The 19,430-nt window shown below is 40.5% G+C and overlaps 2 protein-coding genes across 2 annotated transcripts; one reads left to right on the forward strand and one right to left on the reverse strand.

The window, feature by feature from the left end:
- Positions 1 to 2: 2 nt before the first annotated feature.
- NSMCE1 (NSE1 homolog, SMC5-SMC6 complex component) lies at positions 3 to 8,213 on the forward strand. The gene is made up of 8 exons (XM_032197454.1): positions 3 to 240; positions 663 to 806; positions 2,356 to 2,477; positions 3,773 to 3,850; positions 5,218 to 5,364; positions 6,301 to 6,417; positions 7,234 to 7,354; positions 7,810 to 8,213. Exons 2-8 carry the CDS (start codon positions 689 to 691, stop codon positions 7,872 to 7,874), a joined length of 768 nt encoding a protein of 255 aa, XP_032053345.1. The 5' UTR covers positions 3 to 240; positions 663 to 688; the 3' UTR covers positions 7,875 to 8,213.
- Positions 8,214 to 8,946: 733 nt separating this feature from the next.
- On the reverse strand, positions 8,947 to 14,959 carry KDM8 (lysine demethylase 8). The gene is made up of 7 exons (XM_032197453.1): positions 14,492 to 14,959; positions 14,229 to 14,395; positions 12,589 to 12,721; positions 12,113 to 12,154; positions 11,168 to 11,317; positions 9,462 to 9,554; positions 8,947 to 9,375 (listed from the first exon to the last, which is right to left on the reverse strand). Exons 1-7 carry the CDS (start codon positions 14,957 to 14,959, stop codon positions 9,211 to 9,213), a joined length of 1,218 nt encoding a protein of 405 aa, XP_032053344.1. The 3' UTR covers positions 8,947 to 9,210.
- Between the last annotated feature and the right edge of the window lie 4,471 nt (positions 14,960 to 19,430).

The following is a 19,430-nucleotide window of genomic DNA, read 5'->3' on the forward strand; positions in this document are numbered from 1 at the left end:
TCCGCCCGCTCGCGCACAGCCCGGGGCGGCCGCCGCCGAGCGGGTCGGTGGCAGGCGGAGGCGGCGGCGCCTTCGGGCGGCCGTTGGAGAGCCCAGAGCCGCCCCCGGGGGCGACGCGGGGGACCCGAGTCCCGGCCCGGAGCGGCGTGTCCCGGGCTGGGCGGTTATTTGCTCTTCGGGATTGGCGGTTTCTGGAAGCTTTTGTCTTTCTTTGGCTGCGCGGGCGAGGAATTTCCCGAGGTTATTTTACTTCTGGCGTTTTTCGGCACGTGCAGAGGAGGGTTTCCTGTCGTAAGCAGGTTGCGCTCTAACTAGACAAGGTGCTTGGATGAGTAGCGAGCAAACGCATCCGATACAAAGCTGTGCAAGATGCGCTGCCGACTGTAGCGCGTAACGCTGCCGAGTTGGCCTGGGGATGACAGCGCAGTGCCTGCGTCGTTTTATTTGGTAGCTCAAAGTGTTAGGCAGAATTCATTGGGCTTTGGCAGCGTTCTCATAGGCTGTTGTAGTTAGGCACTGTGTGTGAAGAACAAGCTGAGCCATCAGCTTCTTTGCCCTGATACAATGGTAGAGAGTTGAACTGAAACCTTATTTATGCTTGGGGTGTATTATTTGTAATTTGTGGAAATATATGCATTAATTTCAGTGTCTGTGTCTTGCAGCATACGAAGCCTGGTGGAATGCTGCTATGGCAGCTCAGATGTCTGATGCTCATCGACGGTTCTTGCAGGTCCTGATGTCACATGGGATAATGGAAGGATCAGAGGCTAGGAAGTTACACAGGTGCTGCTGTGAAATCCATAAAGGTGTGTCTCTGGAGAAAAAGTGGAGAGATGGAGATTTTTTTTTCTTCATTTGTGATGTACAAATATTTAGATTTCTGAATACCATACACCACCTAAAAAAAGTTAGAAAACAAAACCAACAAAATCTTCAACAACATATTCTCTTTCTTTCCTAAAGTTAAAAGAACAAAACAAAACCCAACAACACAGCACTATGCAAACTAAGTTTTAATCCCATCAGACTTATACACACTTCTGATGAAAAGTGTAAGAACGCTTTTTATTTTATCAAAGTTTTTTTTTTTTTAGACTGTGTAAATACATATTTTTAAATATATTTTGACATTCATAGCTGTGAAGTTTCCAGAATGTTCTCCTTCATACTTGTTTGGAAAGATTTGCTTTGGAATATAATATGAAGTGTATGCTGTTAATCCATCTCAAGTAAATCTGTCACATGACTAATTATTTTGTAAACTGGTTAATTCTAATACATGCAATAACAAGCTCAATTTTATGGCATGTGGAACAAAAGTTTTGTTGTGTACTGTCTAATTTGTTTGAAATTCATGTTGAGACTTCAATGGTACAGAAATGTGTAATCAGCTCATGCTTTTTTTCAGATATCTGCTCACAGATCAGAGATCTGTTTCACCTCTAATTTTGAGAATGTGGTGGGCACAAACTGAAATAAAGCTGAAATGAGTGATGTTTTTAGCACTAATTGATTAGTTGGTTTTAGATATCTCAATCACATTTTCCCAGAAAATAATTAAAATAATAAAATTCCTGTATTTTCATCATTGTTTATGAACAAAATTGAAAAGGACAAAGAATGTAAGAAGAGCCATTTAAAAGGAAAAAGAGCCATTAAAAAGAGCCATTTAAAAGGAAAGATCAAAATGCAGTTCAAAGTAGTGGTTTTAACCAATTACTATTAAAAGGCAGAAAACTCCAGCAAATGTAGTTTCCATTACACATTTTGAGATCTGATATGCTCTGAAGTTATTTGCTAGCTCTCTAGTATTTGAGACTTTTATTTTAAAAGTCTTCTGAAATGTTACTTGGGGCTTTTGGTCATTTCAAGATGTCTAAGCGACAATAATTTCAGCAGCACAAGTGCTATCGATTCTTCTCTGTTAGGAGACTGTAGAGACTGATGTGCACAACCTGTTGTGAACTCCATCTTGCCTTGTTGCCAGAAGTGGAGTCCTTTCTGGGTGATGGCACAATTTATGTATTTTCCTTAGTTAAAATGAGTCAGAGTCCATAGGTATTCAAACTCTGAAGCCAAAAGAATTTATTTCAACACTTGTTCAAATTTTCAACTGAAAAAATGGAACAGTAGGATAACATGGTTGGCCTTTGAAGGTATACTCCTGTGTTTGTGAGAACCAAGCCACCGTACTTCTGTAAAAGAATTTATCATAAATGCTAGAGATGTTTGAATTCTGCCTCAATAACTTAGCAATTAATTACACGTAAGAAAAATGTTTCAGTAGGTAACACATAAAAAGGTCTGCCTGATGTGTTTTTTTTTCTCTGTGTTTTTTTTCTTACTTATTTTCAGTCTACTATGCACATGATAAACTGGATGATTTTATCACTACAATTAATATCCGGCTGCAGCCTTTGTTTATGCAGATCCGGAAAGGAATGTCTGAAGGTGATGGGAGAGCCCATTATGCCTTAGTAAGTATGTGATGTGCTGCCATCTTGTGTTTTTGGCTTCTCATAACGAGGGCATACACAGAACCCCATGGAACAGTACAGTCTCCTGTGTCTGCTTTAAAATTAACTTTTGAATAATGTGCCAATAAAAAGTATGCATGCCTTCTGATTGTAAACTGGGCAAAAAACCTAACTGAATCTAAGTGCCATCTTTGGATGTTAAGAAGACTGAATTACTTAAGATCCTTACAGTATATAATACAAGTGCTATTTAGAAAAATCAGTTAGTTAGAACTGAAGGCTGCATCTGCCAGCATGTTGAGACTTAATCTTAGCAGTGTCTTGTTTTGTTTTTGTGGGGCTATTCCACTGTTATGCTGACAGCTGCTGTAGAAGCTACTTGTAGAATGTGGAAGTGTGAAGATAAACTGCCAAGAGTGTAGGTGTGTGGGAACAGAACATGGCAGAAAGGACCATAGCAGTGTCTGATTTATTTAGCATAAACATTACTTAAGTGCTGAAGTAAGATTTCTTTTTCACAGGAGACTTTTTCTTGAGAGGAATTTTTAAACTAGAAAACATGGGGAGCTCTCCAATATGAGTGTGGTTTTTTTTCTCAAAATTAAAAAAAAATAGTATAAAGGAGTGCTAAAGAATAGGCTAAAAAATTTCACTGGATGCTCTGTAATGCAAATGCCAAAGAAGGAAGGTTATATAGTGATTTCAAAAGACCATAGAGGTCTTCTAATACTAGATTCTGCTTTTAACCTTTGTGTGTCATTTTGCGAATTAAGTTGAGCTAGTAATAAATAGCAGTAGGGTGTACAATAGGAATATTAAGTATCAGTTATTGTTCTTCATAATGAAACAAGTGTGTATCACAAAGTATTTACTGCTACTGTCCAGCAGCACAATTACGCTGGTGGAATATAGTTCTACTGTATTCCTTTGCGTCTTCTGTCAGAATTCGTCATTTTTTTCTGTTAGCTTAATACAAGCTTAAAATTTGGCCTTAAATTCTTTGCACTTGTCTACCTCCCTTTGTTCCAGGCTATGGAGGGTGGGAAGTAGGATTGTTTAAGAATTTGGACTAGGCAGAGGCAGCTTTGGAGAACGTGTGGCTGGAAAGGTCAGGGGTTTTAAAGAAAGGAGTCGGGTACCATCTTTGTGCCACTTAAAGAAATGACATTTATTTCACTTAAGAAATGACATTCATTTAATTTCAAGATGATGTATTCTTTACCCTGGGAGATTTTTTACAATTTATGGTGTAGGAACACATGGGCGCTTTGAATTCAGTGTATTTTTTTTTGTAGGTGAATCTGGCAGAAACTGAAATTACTAAAATGGCATCTGACTATGCAGAAAATGAATTAGAATTGTTTAGAAAAACTGTAAGTATGTCAGTTACTTGTTAGTAAATCACATTATCTGGGAAGGTACTCTGTTAAAATGAATGAAAATTTGAGATGTCTTTCAAGAATTAGTTTCCATCCTGCACAACTTTAATAATTAATTTTATCTCAAATCAAATAGGACGTGTGGTGTGAGAGATGGGAATATATGCAAGTAATGATTGCCTGTTGAATGAAAATCACTTACTGATAAAATGTAGTTGTGAATGGGGGAGTGCTCCTTGGAGTTATGACTTGGTATATCTTCTTTTAGTTAGACAAACATCCTTCCTCAGCAACTTTCTCCTAGATGTTTCAGTTGTGATTGCTGAATTTTTCACTGTCTTCAGTAGTTTAGTAATACACTGTACATTTTAATGTTATTACAAAAACATTATTCCTTTGCTGGTTTGAATGGAAATGATTGTGTCATTACTGCTGTTGCCAATTTATTCTGTTTATTAAACTACTCAGAATGCTGATCGTCAAATAAGAAAACATACATTTGAGAAATTTCTAAAGTTCCAAATAGATCTACTGGGCTGAGATGCCAGAACATGCAATGTCTAGTTTCATATCAACAAACATTAATGAGTTGTGATCATAGCTTTGTATCTTGCATGTTTTAGTGAATTTTCTAGCACTTGGAAGACATAATTTCTCCAGCCATTAGACTTTCCTTGATTTTGCACTCTAACACTGTTTTGTACAAACTAGAAAGAGGTGTATTGATTGTTCTGTGACAGCTGCTGAAGTGTCATCTAAACTGGTAGTATGTAGAGTCTTCCCACCCTCTTTATTGGGGTAGAACCTATACAGCCATGTCGGCAACGCAGAGATGGTGTTGTCATGGTGCATGTTACTACTAGCATATAATCTCTGCATTCTGCTCTGTGATAACGTGTAGCAGGAATATTCCCAATGAGAGAATCTCTGAAATTTGATAATACTGCTATAACCTCTGTGTGCCAGATAGGTTCAGCAGTGTTAAATGAATCCAGAGCGCACCATCTTACTTTAGTAGTGAAAGACTTTTCTTCAAAAGAACATTGGCAGAGGTCATATAAGAAGAAACAGATCTGTCACTTCTGAGAATGCTGAAGGGTTGCGGCTTCATTTAGGCAGCACTGAACAGTTCTACTGTGGAAATGCTTTCTTGGCAAAGATTAAAATTGTCAAGGTAACAATGATGGCTTTAGCCTTTGGCCCTCGTTCTGCAGTTCTCATTCCAGCCATATACTGCAGTATTTATCAGCACCCATACATATGGATGGTTTGTATGGGTGCTGAAAAAGCTGCATGTTATTATAAGGTGTGTCTATCTAATTGCATGTTTTTTTAATGATTGAAAATGTTTCTTTTGACAGATGGACCTAATCATTTTATCAGAAAATGGCTTTGCCTGTTCTACAGATATTTTAAACTTAGCTGACCAACTTAAGACAAAGAAAATGAAGAAGAAGGAAGCAGAACAAGTGCTGAAAATTTTTGTGGAGGATAAGTGGCTCTCTGAGGTAACTGCTTTCTCTTTTAAAGCGTTTGTATTTTAATAGGTCCAGCTGTTATTTTCTCATGGATTGATGGCTGAAACTGTAGCTGTTTGTTAAATGATAGCAAAAATGGCTTTGTTAAGCCTGTGCTTATTGGTACTCTAGTCAATGATTTTTGCAGAAAAGCTTGTACATTTACAAGCAAAAAGTCCTCCGGTAGGTCTACACGGGACAACGAGGTTTCAGTTTCTTGTACCTGAGCTAGTGCAGGTATCTGTGCTCAGCCCTGCCTTAGAACATAAAAGGCATCCTTTTTACACAGCAGCATGATATACTTAAAATTTGAAACAGAAGCTGGGGAAAAACTTTTTAGGTTGATCAGAACTGTCAGTTACATTTAGAATTCTTTGAAAAGCAGTGAGGCCAAGCACATTGAAATCTCCTGTATCAGAAACGCATTTTTGGAAAAATTGGAGAAATTGAGATTAGTTTTACCATGTGGACACGACAATTGCTTGCCATGAAAAGTAAGACCTCAATCCCTTTTCTCCTGGATTTATCACATCATAGATCTCCGAATTGCTGCCACGTTTTCTTATGTTAGAGAGATTTTCAGACACCTCAAGTAGTAAATGTCTAGATGTGTAGAAAAACAGTACAAGTTCTGCTAATGTTCAAATGAAAGTTTCCCAAACCATATGCCTTTAAGAAGAACATGTATGCTCCTCTGTACCTTTCAGGGACTATGTTAAAGGTGTGAGATTTTTTCTTACAATTCTCTTAAATTAATTCTGCCTCATCAAAAGTGTTTCAGCTTTGCATTTTATCAATGTAAGAATGTTTGTTTCATGATGGCAGAAAAAACTTGGCTATCAAATGCTTCCTCGCAGGTGGTGAGGAAGATCTGAAAAGGAAAAAGGAACTAAAAGATAGTGCTAACTTCATCATTTGTTTCCTTAGAGAAATGGGGAATATACTCTGCATACTCGCTGCATAATGGAGATGGAACAATACATCCTCAGCATCTACCAAGATACAGCAAGAAAGTGTAACATTTGTCATAGCCTTGCCATCCAGGTAACAGTTTGATTACCACAGCAGGCATCTCTTGATGGGCTTGTGTCACAGCAAAAGTTTGTGATACTTTCTCAAGTATTAGACAGACCCTGAAAATACTGGTGTTGTAATCTGGAAACATTGCACATGTATATATGTTTCAATGTAGATATTTTTATCTTGTCTTTGGAAAAAAATGTATAAACTTGGAGGATGGGAACTCACCCAACCAACAACACTATTGTCCTGTCTTACTTTCCAAAGCCAGCAGGCTTGAGATGAACCCTTATCCTTAAACAGGCATAACAGTTAAGTGCTAGCTGTCTTATCTTTGGACCTTACAAATGGTAATCTTCTGTATGACAACCATTCATCTTTGGTTTGGGGATTTAGGCTCAGAGTGAACATGTATTTATATATAGCACTACTAAAGGACTATGTGTTGATACATAGCAAGTTTCCAGTTTGGTTTTGCGTGAGAAGTTAAAACCTGAACTCCTATTCCAAAACTACCAAATTTTCTTGCTCCTTACCACTGAATCTTATCTTCCAGCTAACATGCTTCCATAATACTACTTTTTCCATCCTAATTGCTCTCCTTTATTGCAGCTTGTTGTTGGGCTTGCAAGCTAAGTTATATCCATATAGGAAAACAGCATTTCTTAGTTTCTAGGAGAAAAACTCTTTATCCTTTACCAGCCTTGATTTCCGATGTCTTCTAACTGTAATGTATGAACCATTCTCAGGAATAAAGCATTGCCTATGTGTATTGGGACAACTTTATGTTGAACTGAAGGATAGATTAGAAAGGTTTTCTAGTAACACTTCTGATTTCAGAGCCAAGTATGTGAAACCTGTGGAATTGCAATGCATTTACCTTGTGTTGCAAAGTACTTCAAAGCTCAAACTGAACCACGATGTCCTCATTGTAACGATTTCTGGCCTCATGAGATTCCAGGTACCAAGCAATATATTTTAAAAAAAAAAAAAAAAGTGTAATAATACTTAAGAATGAATTGTGGTATTCAATGGCACTGCCAGTATTATTTACAATTGTAGTTGATTATCAGTTGTTTCTGGCTTCAGTTGTATATTTGAGAATTAACCATCCTTGTGCAACACTGAACCTGCAAAAATTCTATCTTATGGTCACTAGCAGATCCTGTGAATACATTTATCGTAACATTAAAGTTTTGAGGGATGAATAGGAACAGCACAAAAACATTTGGAAATATCGAGTTTCTAAGAAGATAGGAAACTCTTTAAGGATTTCTCCATTTAACCAGGGAAATTGGGCATTTCTGAACAGGAGCACAGAAATATATAAAGCATTTTTAAAATCTGTAAGTCATACTGTATCATCCCTTTTTTTTTTTCTCTGTCATTAACTTTGCTTTTTTTCTTTCTTTACAGACATGAGTCGGATAGAGTCCCAGTCATCATCAAAAAGAGATAGCAGAAAAGAACTTCATTCTTAGCATTAGACAATGTTAATAAAAATTACTTTCAATTAATTTTTTTTCTCCATTCTGTGGCAGAATAGCCAGACTATATTGTATTCATTAGTAACAGTACACTGTTAAGTGTACTTTTTTTTCTGAAGTTTTAAAAGGCTTACAATAAAACAATCATTGATTTCTTCTCCTACACAGTTATGCCCAGACAACTTTCTTGAGGGTGGTTGTGTGTACACAAGTCTCCATATTCTTGGGTTGGGACTCTCAGTGCATGTATGGGAATGAAAACTGTAAATGTTTTTGCTCAGTCTTGAAAGCTGATCTATGCCTGTGAACTATTAAAACCTGTGTCAGCTACCATGCCTGTGTCTGATGTAAGGCTAGAGTCTGAACTCTCAGCTGGCACTGTTGGCTTGGTTTTTGTCCTTTCTTTTGACAGAAGGGAGTACATGTTACAGAACCAGGTTGCAGACTGCTATGGTCAGGAAGAGATGGAATATTCCCGCAGTCAAAACTAGTGGGAAGGAGTAGTACAGGACACTTGGGGCAATTTCAGCTTTGATCTGTGAAGTATTAAAAGAATCTTGAATGTTTATTTATTTAAGAACTAGGACTTCACTCTCTCCAGTTTTCTGTAAAGATTCATTTTTCTTTAAAAAGCGACTTAAAGAAAAGACAATGTTACTGCCAGGTGCCAGAGCAGAGCGTTAATACATCTTACCTTGGTAGAAATGAAAGGGACTCAAAGACTTCCACTGCAGAATGTCTGCAGTTCAGCTGACTATCAAAGTATGATTAAGCTTCAGTTTATTTAATTGCTATTAAACTAAGGATTAACTACACTTAGTTACCTTCCTAGTCCCTGACACTTACCTTCTTCCACCTAGGAGACTGGTATCTTGCTTCATGTTACTTTTTTTTTCCAGATATATTGAACTTTTGGGCTGTCACTTTTACTCCATTTTTTACTATTTTTAAATACAAGTAGAAGATAACACTAACCTGATGTTCCAGTTTGAAAAGCAGTCATAGCACTGTTGATACACAGATGTGTTTCAGATACACACACACATACACAATAATGAACCAACAGTTGCTCCTTACAAGAAAGTTATATTGAAAACATCCACAAAAATAAAGTGATTGAAGCAACTGCTGTTTACCCACATTTACCCATCCAGATTCTTTCATCATACTGAAACAAGGATTTTTATTTTTTAATCCAGCTCTGGCCTCTGGATAGTGAAAAAATATTCTCATGTTTAAATAGAATTCACTTGGGAAGCATGCTAGATGCTACTTTTCCTGACTTTTAATTGCTATTACAATACTAACAAACTTCATGCATGCTTCAAAGTTATGACCACCAGAAACTGACAGAGAAGCTAATATCAAGAGATCGTATGTAGTGCCAGTATTTAACTGGAATGAACAGAACCTGTCCAGGCATCAGAATGCAGGACTGACATGCAGCCTTTCTAAAATTGGGAAACTTATTTAAGTCCGGATCTTCTACATCAACCTATTAAAAACAAACAACAATAGAATGTGTTAAATATGATTTGATAAAGTAACATTACTGACACTAAAAATACAACAACTATTTACCTGGCTAGTATTGTGAAGAATTTGTCCTTCATGTGGGTAAAGGTTTTCTGAATCTTGTGGTGAATAAAGACAGACATACTTTCTTCCAAATACCTGCACATATTAAAATGAATGTTTTCTATCTGCCATGAACCTACCTATTTTTGGAAAGTGACATGTTCAATTAACTAGCATACCATACTGTTGGCTACAGTTGGCATTTAACACTAAATAAAAGATAAGTTATTTTTGTTACTAGTAGAGATGCTATTATAATAAAAAGTTACATCGGAGTATGGGAATCCAAGTACCTGCTCCATTGGAACAGATGAAATTCAAAATACCAGCAAACACCTATAACCAAATTACTTCTAAGTTCAGTGGTCAAGGCACCCAATTTATGCAATGTTATTTGAGCCCTACAGCCAGGAAGCAATTGTCAGAAGAACTGAGAATACATCAGCAGACAGAGATACAGCCTGGCAGTGAATGTTAAACTTCCATGTACTCCTTTAGTTATTATTTATGTATCATCGTTAAATTAGTTCACGGACTCACAGGCTGGATGAGGTGGGAAGGGACCTCTGGAGGTCATCTGGTCTAACCCCACTGTTCAAGTGGGCCAGCTAGAGCAGCTTGCTCAGGGGCATGAGCAGGCAGCTGAACATCTCAAAGGATGGAGACTCCACACCTTTCTGGCAACCTCTGACAGTGCTCAGTTACCCACACAGTAAAGAAGTGTTTCCTGATGTTCTGATGGAGCCTCCTGCATTTCAGTGTGTGCCCATTGGTTTTCATCCCATCACTGGGCACCACTGAAATGAGCTTAACTCCAGTTCCTTTGCACCCTTCCTTAAGGTATTTTTCTATATTAATATGGATATTAGTTAGCTCTCTAAGGAACCAAGCATTAGGTGGTATTTTTACTAATGCATGGAACTATGTAAAATGTTAGTTACTGTAAATACTACTTCACCTAACTCTCAATGCATGCACAAATAGATAATCTCATGGGGTAACATGAAGTGGATGCACCTAAGTCTACCCACCATCCTGCTGTTCAGGAAAACCAAAGTCCTTTGGACACTGTAACAGGATCAAGGTTTTTCCCAATTTGGTTCCAAATTCCTTGTGTGGCCTTGGAAAAGCCACTTCTTGTTATTGAATCATACAATCATTTAGGCTGGAAAAGACCCTTAAGATCAACAAGTCCAGCCATCAACCTAACACTACCATGTCTACCACTAAACCCTGTCTGTCCCTTAGTGCCACGTCCACATGTCTCAAATACCCCCAGGGATGGGGACTCTGCCGCTTCCCCGGGCAGCCTGTTCCGATGCCTAACCACCCTTTCTGTGAATAAATTCTTCCTGATATCTAACCTAAATCTCCCCTGGTGCAACTTGAGGCCATTTCCTTCTTGTAGTAAGTGGCCCAAAACTGAAAACAATATTCAAGGTGCATTTGTGCATTGTCATTTCCATTCACCTGTAGAATGAGGGTAAGTGATGGTTAATCTCAATGACTGGTTGTAGTTAATGATGACATTAAGTTGCATCAGTGTTGTTGCATCAATGCAAGAGAATAGCGAAATAGTATCTGCCTATTCACTATCTTTCAGTTATCCATCAACTTGTCTGCTGTCCTTGTCTCTAATACTTACACACCATACACATTTTTTCTAGCTATAGCATTGACGGCTTGCATAGAGTAAGCAGAGTACAGACCTGGGCTAAAAAATTTTGCTGGGGATCCTGATGAAGAGGCGAGATAGTTCCTTCCGGGCCAAACCAAGCATTAATGGTGATGTCATCTTCTTCTCCTTCCCCCAGGCAGCAGTAGTCAGGGATACTGATATCCTCTTTCAGTTCTGGGATCTACTCCCATAAAGAAATGAACATTAAAAAAGGTATGTACTAACTTGCAAAAGGTGTACAATTCATAGAGTAACAGGGCTTGACACAAAGAAAACAATTGACCTGCTTGTTCTGCAATGGTGGCAGAGAAATAGCTGGGCTGCTGGGAATCTGCAGGACATGTCCTCACGCTTTCTGTCCTAGCAGATTCTGTTGAAAGGAGGTGGAAGAAAAAAGGAAAGGGGTTTCTTATACTTCAGAGACCCCATTTGCTTCAGCAGAAGCCAGAGAAACTCAGGGAATGACAGAACTACAAGAATAAGCAGGTTTGCTATTCAAGGAAAAAGAGCAGCTTATCTTTTATACACTAAGCTTGATTCTCTGTATGATTCCTTTTCCTATCTCCCACCAACCTAATCTCTGCTTAGCTAAAATGACATCGCAGATTTGATGAACATATCGCCACTGAAGTCGGTTTCCTGTCCAAACCTCCTCCCTAACTTGCCTATTCTTTGGGAAAATGCTGCTTTCCAGGTAATATCCCTGTAAATAAGTGCTACATTGTACCGAAACAGCCCTAAAATCAAACACCTTCACCTCTGAAAGGCTTTTGTTTCCACTCCTTTCATTCAGGTGGAACAAAATCCTCCCTTTGGAACAAAATCCTTCCTTCAAAACAGTTGGAATATAAACTTCAGACTTATTGTCAATTCCTCATATGCCCTTCCATCTAGTAGAAATGACAGTCTCAGGGATGATTTGACACACAAAGGGAACACTTGACTGCAGAGAGGAAAAACATTTATGCAGTTTTACCTGATCAAAAAGCTGGTGCTGAGCAAGGTATCCTACACTGTTCTGAAATTACAGCAGAGAAAGAAAAATGCATAGTGACATACAGGGTAAGACTTCTTGGTCATTAATGTACTTATAGGTAAAAATTTACTTGTAAGTAAGAACATGTATTTACAATGTACTATTTCAGAGTAAGAGTACTAGAATTGCTTCAATAGTTCACTAGCATAAGGGGTCTTCTGAAATACCAACTTACATCTATACTGAAATTGTAAGAGTGTAGACGCATCCCCACAACCACGGTCGTTGCAGTAACTATTTGTAGCTTCAGATCTCACAAATGTCAAACCTTTTAATTCAGTGCTATGCTTATCGCCTAACCCCACCTTCAGGACCACCTCCAAGCGTGTTTATTCTAATAAGCTCCAACTAGGCAAATATTCTATACCAGTACACACTGATGCTTTTGGAAATGAAAGAAAATTAGAGTAACAGACCTCATTCACAATATACTGGTTGATGAAGTCATTGACAGTCATGAGCTTCTGAGACCATTCCTCATCTGTGTATCGGGAACCCAATTCTACAGGGACTGTGCGACACCCAGCAACTTGACAAATATAGTCCACGCTGAAATGAAAAAAAAGTTCCATCACTCTTTTATATTTCTCTTGTTACCATTTTTGAATGTGAGGACAATCAGTCGAAATAAATCTTTCAGGGTAATAAAACCACTACCATGAGTTTTTCCTCTCTTAAACCAACAAATGAGAGACAAAGGTTAGCAGTAAACAACCCAAGCAGCAAGAAACCAAGTGGCTAACATCATCTGTGTAATACACAGAAATAATATACTGCCTGTTTGTTTTTAAAACCTTGTTTACATCAGTTAATTATTGTTTCCTTAACAGTTAGGGAGATTTAAGCAGTTAGTCTCTTGGCTACTGATGGCTAATCTTTTTGTTGCCTGCAACCAAGTTTGCTAAATAAAATACTGTTTCTTGTTACTATTAATGCTAGATCAACTGTCTACCAGTGCCAGATTCTGTATACAGGTGCCAGTAATATCCACCCTGGCTAAAGTCAGAGGAATTCCTTTGAAGGGTGATACACATCTCTTCATTGACCATGATATTAATTATACTAAGAAGTTCATTATTTTAAGTATCTGAAGATAGGCAGAAGAGTACCTTGGCTGAAAAAAAAAAAAAAAAAAAAAAGACAAAAATACCTAAGAAATAACAAAATTACATACATAATACATACACATATAAAATATAGATAACCAGTTGTATTATATATATACATACACACACATAATGTTATATATAAAATATGTAACAACAATCTACATTAAATCATTAAATTAACACAGATTTTACCCTTGGCTGTGGAATGGAAGGATATAAGCAATTCTTCAAACTAAGCCTGACTATTTTTTTTTCCTTTAAGAGGAATCACAAGCTTTAGCTCACAAATATTTGGTTCTCATGACTGGAAATGTTGGCACCATTGCCTACATTAAACTAATGGCACAATGTTATTACTCACTCCTAAATTCAGCTGTCTGAAGTTGAACACTCAAAAGTGCTACTGAGCAAACATCACTACTCGCACTTGTGAATGAAAGAGACAGTTATGCTTTATTCATGCCTCTCTGAAATTAAATTCCTATTGCACTATTTATCAGCAAACTCTGGGATGTAAGTATCACCAGCATCTGATCTTAAAATGAGAGTAAATTCACTGATATAGTTAGTGGTTCATACTCACCTCTAGTTTCCAGTTACGTACAACAACGTGCAGGGAATTTGCCAGGGTTCTCTCCTGCACCAGACCCTGAAAGGAAGAGCTGGGTTCCAATGCAGTCTCTGCCAGCACCTGATTTCCCTGGCACACGGGAGCACTTACAACACGATGTTCTAACTGATTTGATTCACTTTACTTCTAGCATCTATAGAAAAACATTTACTGAGCAAAGACAGAACTGCAGCAGGAAGATACACCCAACAAAAATCAGTCCTCTCGGTGCTTGTCTTCTGTAGAGGTGTCTACCGCTACATGGCGCGCCAAGACATCTGATGCACAAAATGATCCTCGTCCTTATAAGCACGGGGAAGAAACACTGATCTCTCACCTCCACTTCTTCATACACGGCCAGTGGTCAATAATTCCCTCCAAGACAACAGGCTTTTGCGGAATTAGATAGTTGTCTCTGAAGTGCTCTAGCGAAGGGCAGCGAACGTGTGGAAGCGCTTCTTCTGGCTGCACCACGGGCGCCGGAGAGGGGTCAACCCGGGCCCTCTGCAACAGAAACGCCCTCGTCAGGCTGTCCCCGCGGCTCCCTCCGCCGCCCACCGCGCCCGGAGCGGGGCCTCGGGGAGCCCCGGGCCGCCGTACCTTGGCGCTGCCCACGGCCGCGGCGCGCCGCTTCCCGCGGGGCAGCCGCGCCTGCAGGAGGCGGACGAGGCGGGCGAGGGCGTTGTCCAGCACGGAGGCGCCCATCAGCAGCCCCATGTCGCACAGGCGAACGGCGGGCGCCAGCGGGCGGCAGGCGGCGACCTCGGCCAGCGCGCCGAAGAGGCAGCCGTAGGCGTAGACCTGCCGCCAGGCCTTGCCGACCTCCCGCCACGGCCCCGCGTTCAGCTTCTCCCAGGCGTAGTCGCGCAGGACGTCGCCCAGGCGCCGCAGCTCCGCCGCCGCCGCCCCGCACGGCGGGCCCGGCGCCCCGTAGAGCAGCCCGCGGGCCCGCCGCAGCAGGGGCGGGACGCAGTCGTCCACCTCGCCGCTCAGCGCCAGGGACAGCTCTTCCTCGGCACCGGGCAGCAGCGCCCGCGCCTCCGCCCACAGCGCGCCCGCCGCCGCCATGGCCGCGCCGCCGCCGGGGGAGCGCGGGCGCGTCCCGGCGCTGCGGAGCGGGCGGAGCCGCGTCCCGGCGACCGCGGGCGGGGCGCGGGGCGGGCAGCGCCGGCTGGGCCCGGGCGGGGCCGGCCCCGGGAGCCGCGAGCGGGTGCGTCCCGCCGGGCACGCGGGGGGGAGCCGGCTGTCCGGGTGTCCTCGTAGCGCAGGTGTCCCCTACGGCCCAGGTCTCTGTGAACGCTGTAATAATCGCCAACACGCAGTGTAGTTGTCACTTGGGCCCTTCACCTGCAAACCTACTGGAGTTTAGTAATCGTGTGATTGATTGGTGCAGCTATTTGTATTAATATACATATCCAATCTAGTTTTCTTTGTGGAGTGTCTTAAAATTCTAGTTGGTTTTATTAGTTTGCCCACTTAAAAAGAAATCCTTATATATACAAATGTTTTAATGGAGTTAACAGGAGCTAACAATATTTATTCATTAACATTAGTGAACATTGCTCAGAGCCATTTTTCTCTGAATCTATTTCCAGCAGTTGATCTAGGCAGAGCTGGCACCTGTAGCTCGTTCATTCTGCAGCAAGAGAGAAGGGTTTTCAGGTGGGTTTGTGTCTGGTGGCAGGCACAAGCGTACAAACTGCTGGGCTGCTGCAGGCACCACAACCTGCCATGTCAGGGCTACTAGCACTGTGCCCATGGTGACCGATGTCTGTGATTTTGATGCTTGTGTGAGATGGTGGATATGTAATCCCCTGCAAGAGTCTAAGCGGGGAAGATGCACTCGTGAAGGGCCTGAGTGGTGTAAGCCTTCATTGCCCATCCCAGCAGAGGATGCCTGTCAGTGTTAGCAGTGGGCGCAGGGATGAAGTGGAGGAAAGGCTGGTGCTGCTGCTGCTCTGCCATGTGTGTTTTAGGGTAAACAGGTTGTGAGTAGGATTGTTGGGGCTGGTACCTTCCATGAGAACTACATTCGTTTAATGCTCTTCCTAGCCTCCCCCCAGCTGCCCCCCCCCCAATAAATAAATAAATAAATAAATAAATAAATAAGTGTGCCCTGTGGTCCTCTGGTGAGAGTGTAAACTGATAATTGCCATGGCACTGTTTGTTATCATGACTGACACTGATTTTCCATTACAGAGGATGAATGGTTGTCTCTTCCTCCGAAAGAACAAAATAATAAACTCATAAGACTTACAGATTTTGGATGTCTTCCTGGCTGCCTCTACCTGCTCCTTTGGATAGGAGATGAATAATATTGATTAATAATACATAGAGAATTAACTGTTGCACAAGAATTATTTTCCACAGATAAGCAAATTCTTCCTGCTCAAGAGTGACAAAGCCACGCATTTTGATTGTATCTTGGAGTCAAGCATAACTGTAAAGCAAAAGTGTAATGATGGATATGTCTTTATCAACCTGTTCCCTGCATTGTGTTTTTATCACTGCCATCTGCTCTGCTCAGAGTGGCAGCTGCCAGGTCTCACAAATAGCGCTGTCATGTACTTTCATGTAGAACAACATATTGTCATAATTTCTCTGATATTACTAGATGGAATAGCTTTAAGTGAGATAAGGTGGCATTTTGCTTGGCACTTTGGAGTGCATTTCATTGCAGTATGTGTAGGACACACAATGTTCTTTCTGGAGCAGGCTATAAAAGCACACCAAGTTCTACTTTCAGAAATTATTGGAAAATGCTTCTTTTTCCAAAAATCTTATGTAACATCCATCTGGGACATACGTGGCAGTGCTAAGAAGCAAATGAGACATATTCACTATTAGTATTGCTTACATATGTAGCCTTAATTACCTTTGCTGAATGGAAATTGTGTAAGTTAGACTATTTTTAAAATTCAATTATTTCTCTTTTTGCTTATATCAGTTTGAATCTCCTTCATATTTGCAAACATATTCTGACAGCTTCTTCAATGTTAAATGAAACAAAAAATGTTTACAAGAAATTTTTACAAAATTCTTTATGTCAGTAGGTACTCCTCCTGTTGTCTCAGCTGGACCCTAGGGGACCCTAGGTGTGTGTGTGTGTGATGGGGGAGGGGGATAATTTTATTCCATGAGGTGTCCAGTCTAAGCTGTTCTTCTAGGCTCTCTTGAGTAATGGGAGAGAGATGTCTTTAGAGAGGGATTCTTCCCAACCTGAAATGGGGTAGTTAGGGTGGACAAGCAAGTGAAGTAAATTGCTCTATGTGAGTGTCTGCTTCTCTCCTCAGTCTATAGAAGGAAGCTAAAAGACTACCTTAGATGACCTTCTTGCCTTTTAGGCAGATAAATATATCACAATCACAGAATGGTTGAGGTTGGAAGGGACCTCCAGAGATCATCTCAGAGATCATCTCAGAGATCAACCCCCTGCTCAAGCAGGGTCACCTAGAGCATGTTACACAGGATTGCATCCTGGTGGGTTTTAAATATCTCCAAAGGAGGAGACGCCACAACCTCTCTGGGCAGCCTGTTCCAGTGCTCTGTTACCTGAACTGTAAAGAAGTTCTTCCTCATATGGCAAGGTGTAGGTGAGGTGAATGACATACTTAATATAAACCAACACATCTTCTTGTTCTGAGTGCTTGCTTGCTTGCGCATTAAGTGTAGCAAAATATTTGGTGTAATCTGTCTTCACAGAGATGTCTACTTATGATTAATGGGATACATCCTCTTTTACATATTCAACTAATTCTTTTGGATGTGTGCTTAATGTGTTTTTTACTACACAGGTAGTACCAATGATTTCCAGAGTAAGTAGAATCACAGAATGGGTTGGGTTGGAAGGGACCTTACAGACCCTCTGTTTCCACCCCTCTGCCATGGGCAGGGATACCTCCCACTAGGCCAGGTCACCCAAAGCCCCATCCAGCCTGGCCTTGGGCACTGCCAGGGATGGGGCATCCACAGCTTCTCCGGGCAGCCTCTTCCAGTGCCTTACCACCCTCTGAGTAAAGAATTTCTTCTTAACGTCTAATCTAAATCTCTCCTCTTTTAGTTTAAAGCTGTTTCGCCCTTGTCCTATCACTATCTGCCCATGTAAAAAGTTGTCCTCTGTCTTTTCTGTAAGCCCCCTTTAAGTACTGAAAGGCTGCAATGACTCCCTGGAGCCTTCTCTTCTGCAGGCGGAACATCCTCATCTTTCTCAGTCTTTCTTCATAGGAGTGGTGCTCCAGCCCTTTGATCATCCCTTGTGACCTCTTGTGGACCTGTTCCAATAGGTCCATGTCTTTCTTATGCTGGGAGCCCTGAGAGCTGAATGCAGTGCTCCAGGGGACAAGAAGATTGTGTGAAACCCTATTAAAAGCTTTACATAAATCAAGGCAGATGACATTTGTTGCCCTTCCTTTGTCCACCAATGTCATCACCTGTTGTGGAAAGTAGTTGGGCAATCTCTTCTTTCTGTCTTAGTTCCTGTTGCTACTTGCAAGGAATGAACCACAAGGAAGGAAGGAACATGGTGTATAGCTCAGAGAACATACCTGCCTGTTTCAGGCAGGTCTCTTATAGGTGTGTTGTAAAACTGTGACACCAAATCTGGCTGTCCACTGTAAGAGGTACAAGGAAAACTGATTTAGGATATTTCTTCTATCTTTTGAGCACTGGGGAAAAAATACCCTTTCTGATAAGGAAAAAAAAAAAAAAAAAAAAGTTGTGATAAAGAAAGTGGAATATTTATTCTTGATTCTTGTGTCATTTTCTTTTTGAAGTGTGATAAGATGTAAAGTACTGAACAGCTGAATAACGGTAAAAAAGTATGAAGGATGGAAGCAAAGAGAGCTTGCTAGTCAGCCTGTTTGGAAAGGTGTGGTAAGCGGAAAGCTTTTTTGACAGAAGTGTGAAAGAAGCTCAGCGCATGACTCCTTTAAGATTCCCTGCCTCATCCAAATGGATGTTTCGTTTTGTCACTTCTTTGTCAGCCAGCAGAGCAGAGGCCATTTGAATTATGAGTTGCAATGGCAAACAGAAAACCAGGCCAGAGAAAAGTGTCTTGGCACTTAAGTGTAGTTGTGCTCTCTATAAATTCAAATCTTGCATATCATTCCAGTAATTCATTTCAAGAGTTGATAAAGGCTCCTGGCATTGTACTGATCTTGAGCATATACCAGATCACCTTTTTATCCTAAGGGTGGGAAAATCATTTTTATAAACCACATGTTATATATGCATACATACAATGAGGGGAATATACACATAAACACTTTTTTTCTTGCCCCCAAGAATTACTAAACTCATTTGAAACTTTTGTTTGATTTGTCACCTAGACTGGGGCTATGAATGCTGCATGAATTTGTTTTTGTACTCTCTTTTAAGTATATTTAGAAGTGTACACAATAATATGTGTTCATACATCACATTCTTATTAATGAGCACTGTATAATTATTGGTTGTGTTGACTTTTGTTTCTCTGGATGTTTTTAAAAGATATTTTAAAGCCTTTGCTAGAGTTTGCATGTGCTTCAGAAATTAAATTTAG

The sequence above is a fragment of the Aythya fuligula genome, chromosome 15 (genome assembly GCF_009819795.1).
Source record: "Aythya fuligula isolate bAytFul2 chromosome 15, bAytFul2.pri, whole genome shotgun sequence".
In the NCBI taxonomy this organism is placed as follows: Eukaryota; Metazoa; Chordata; class Aves; order Anseriformes; family Anatidae; genus Aythya; species Aythya fuligula.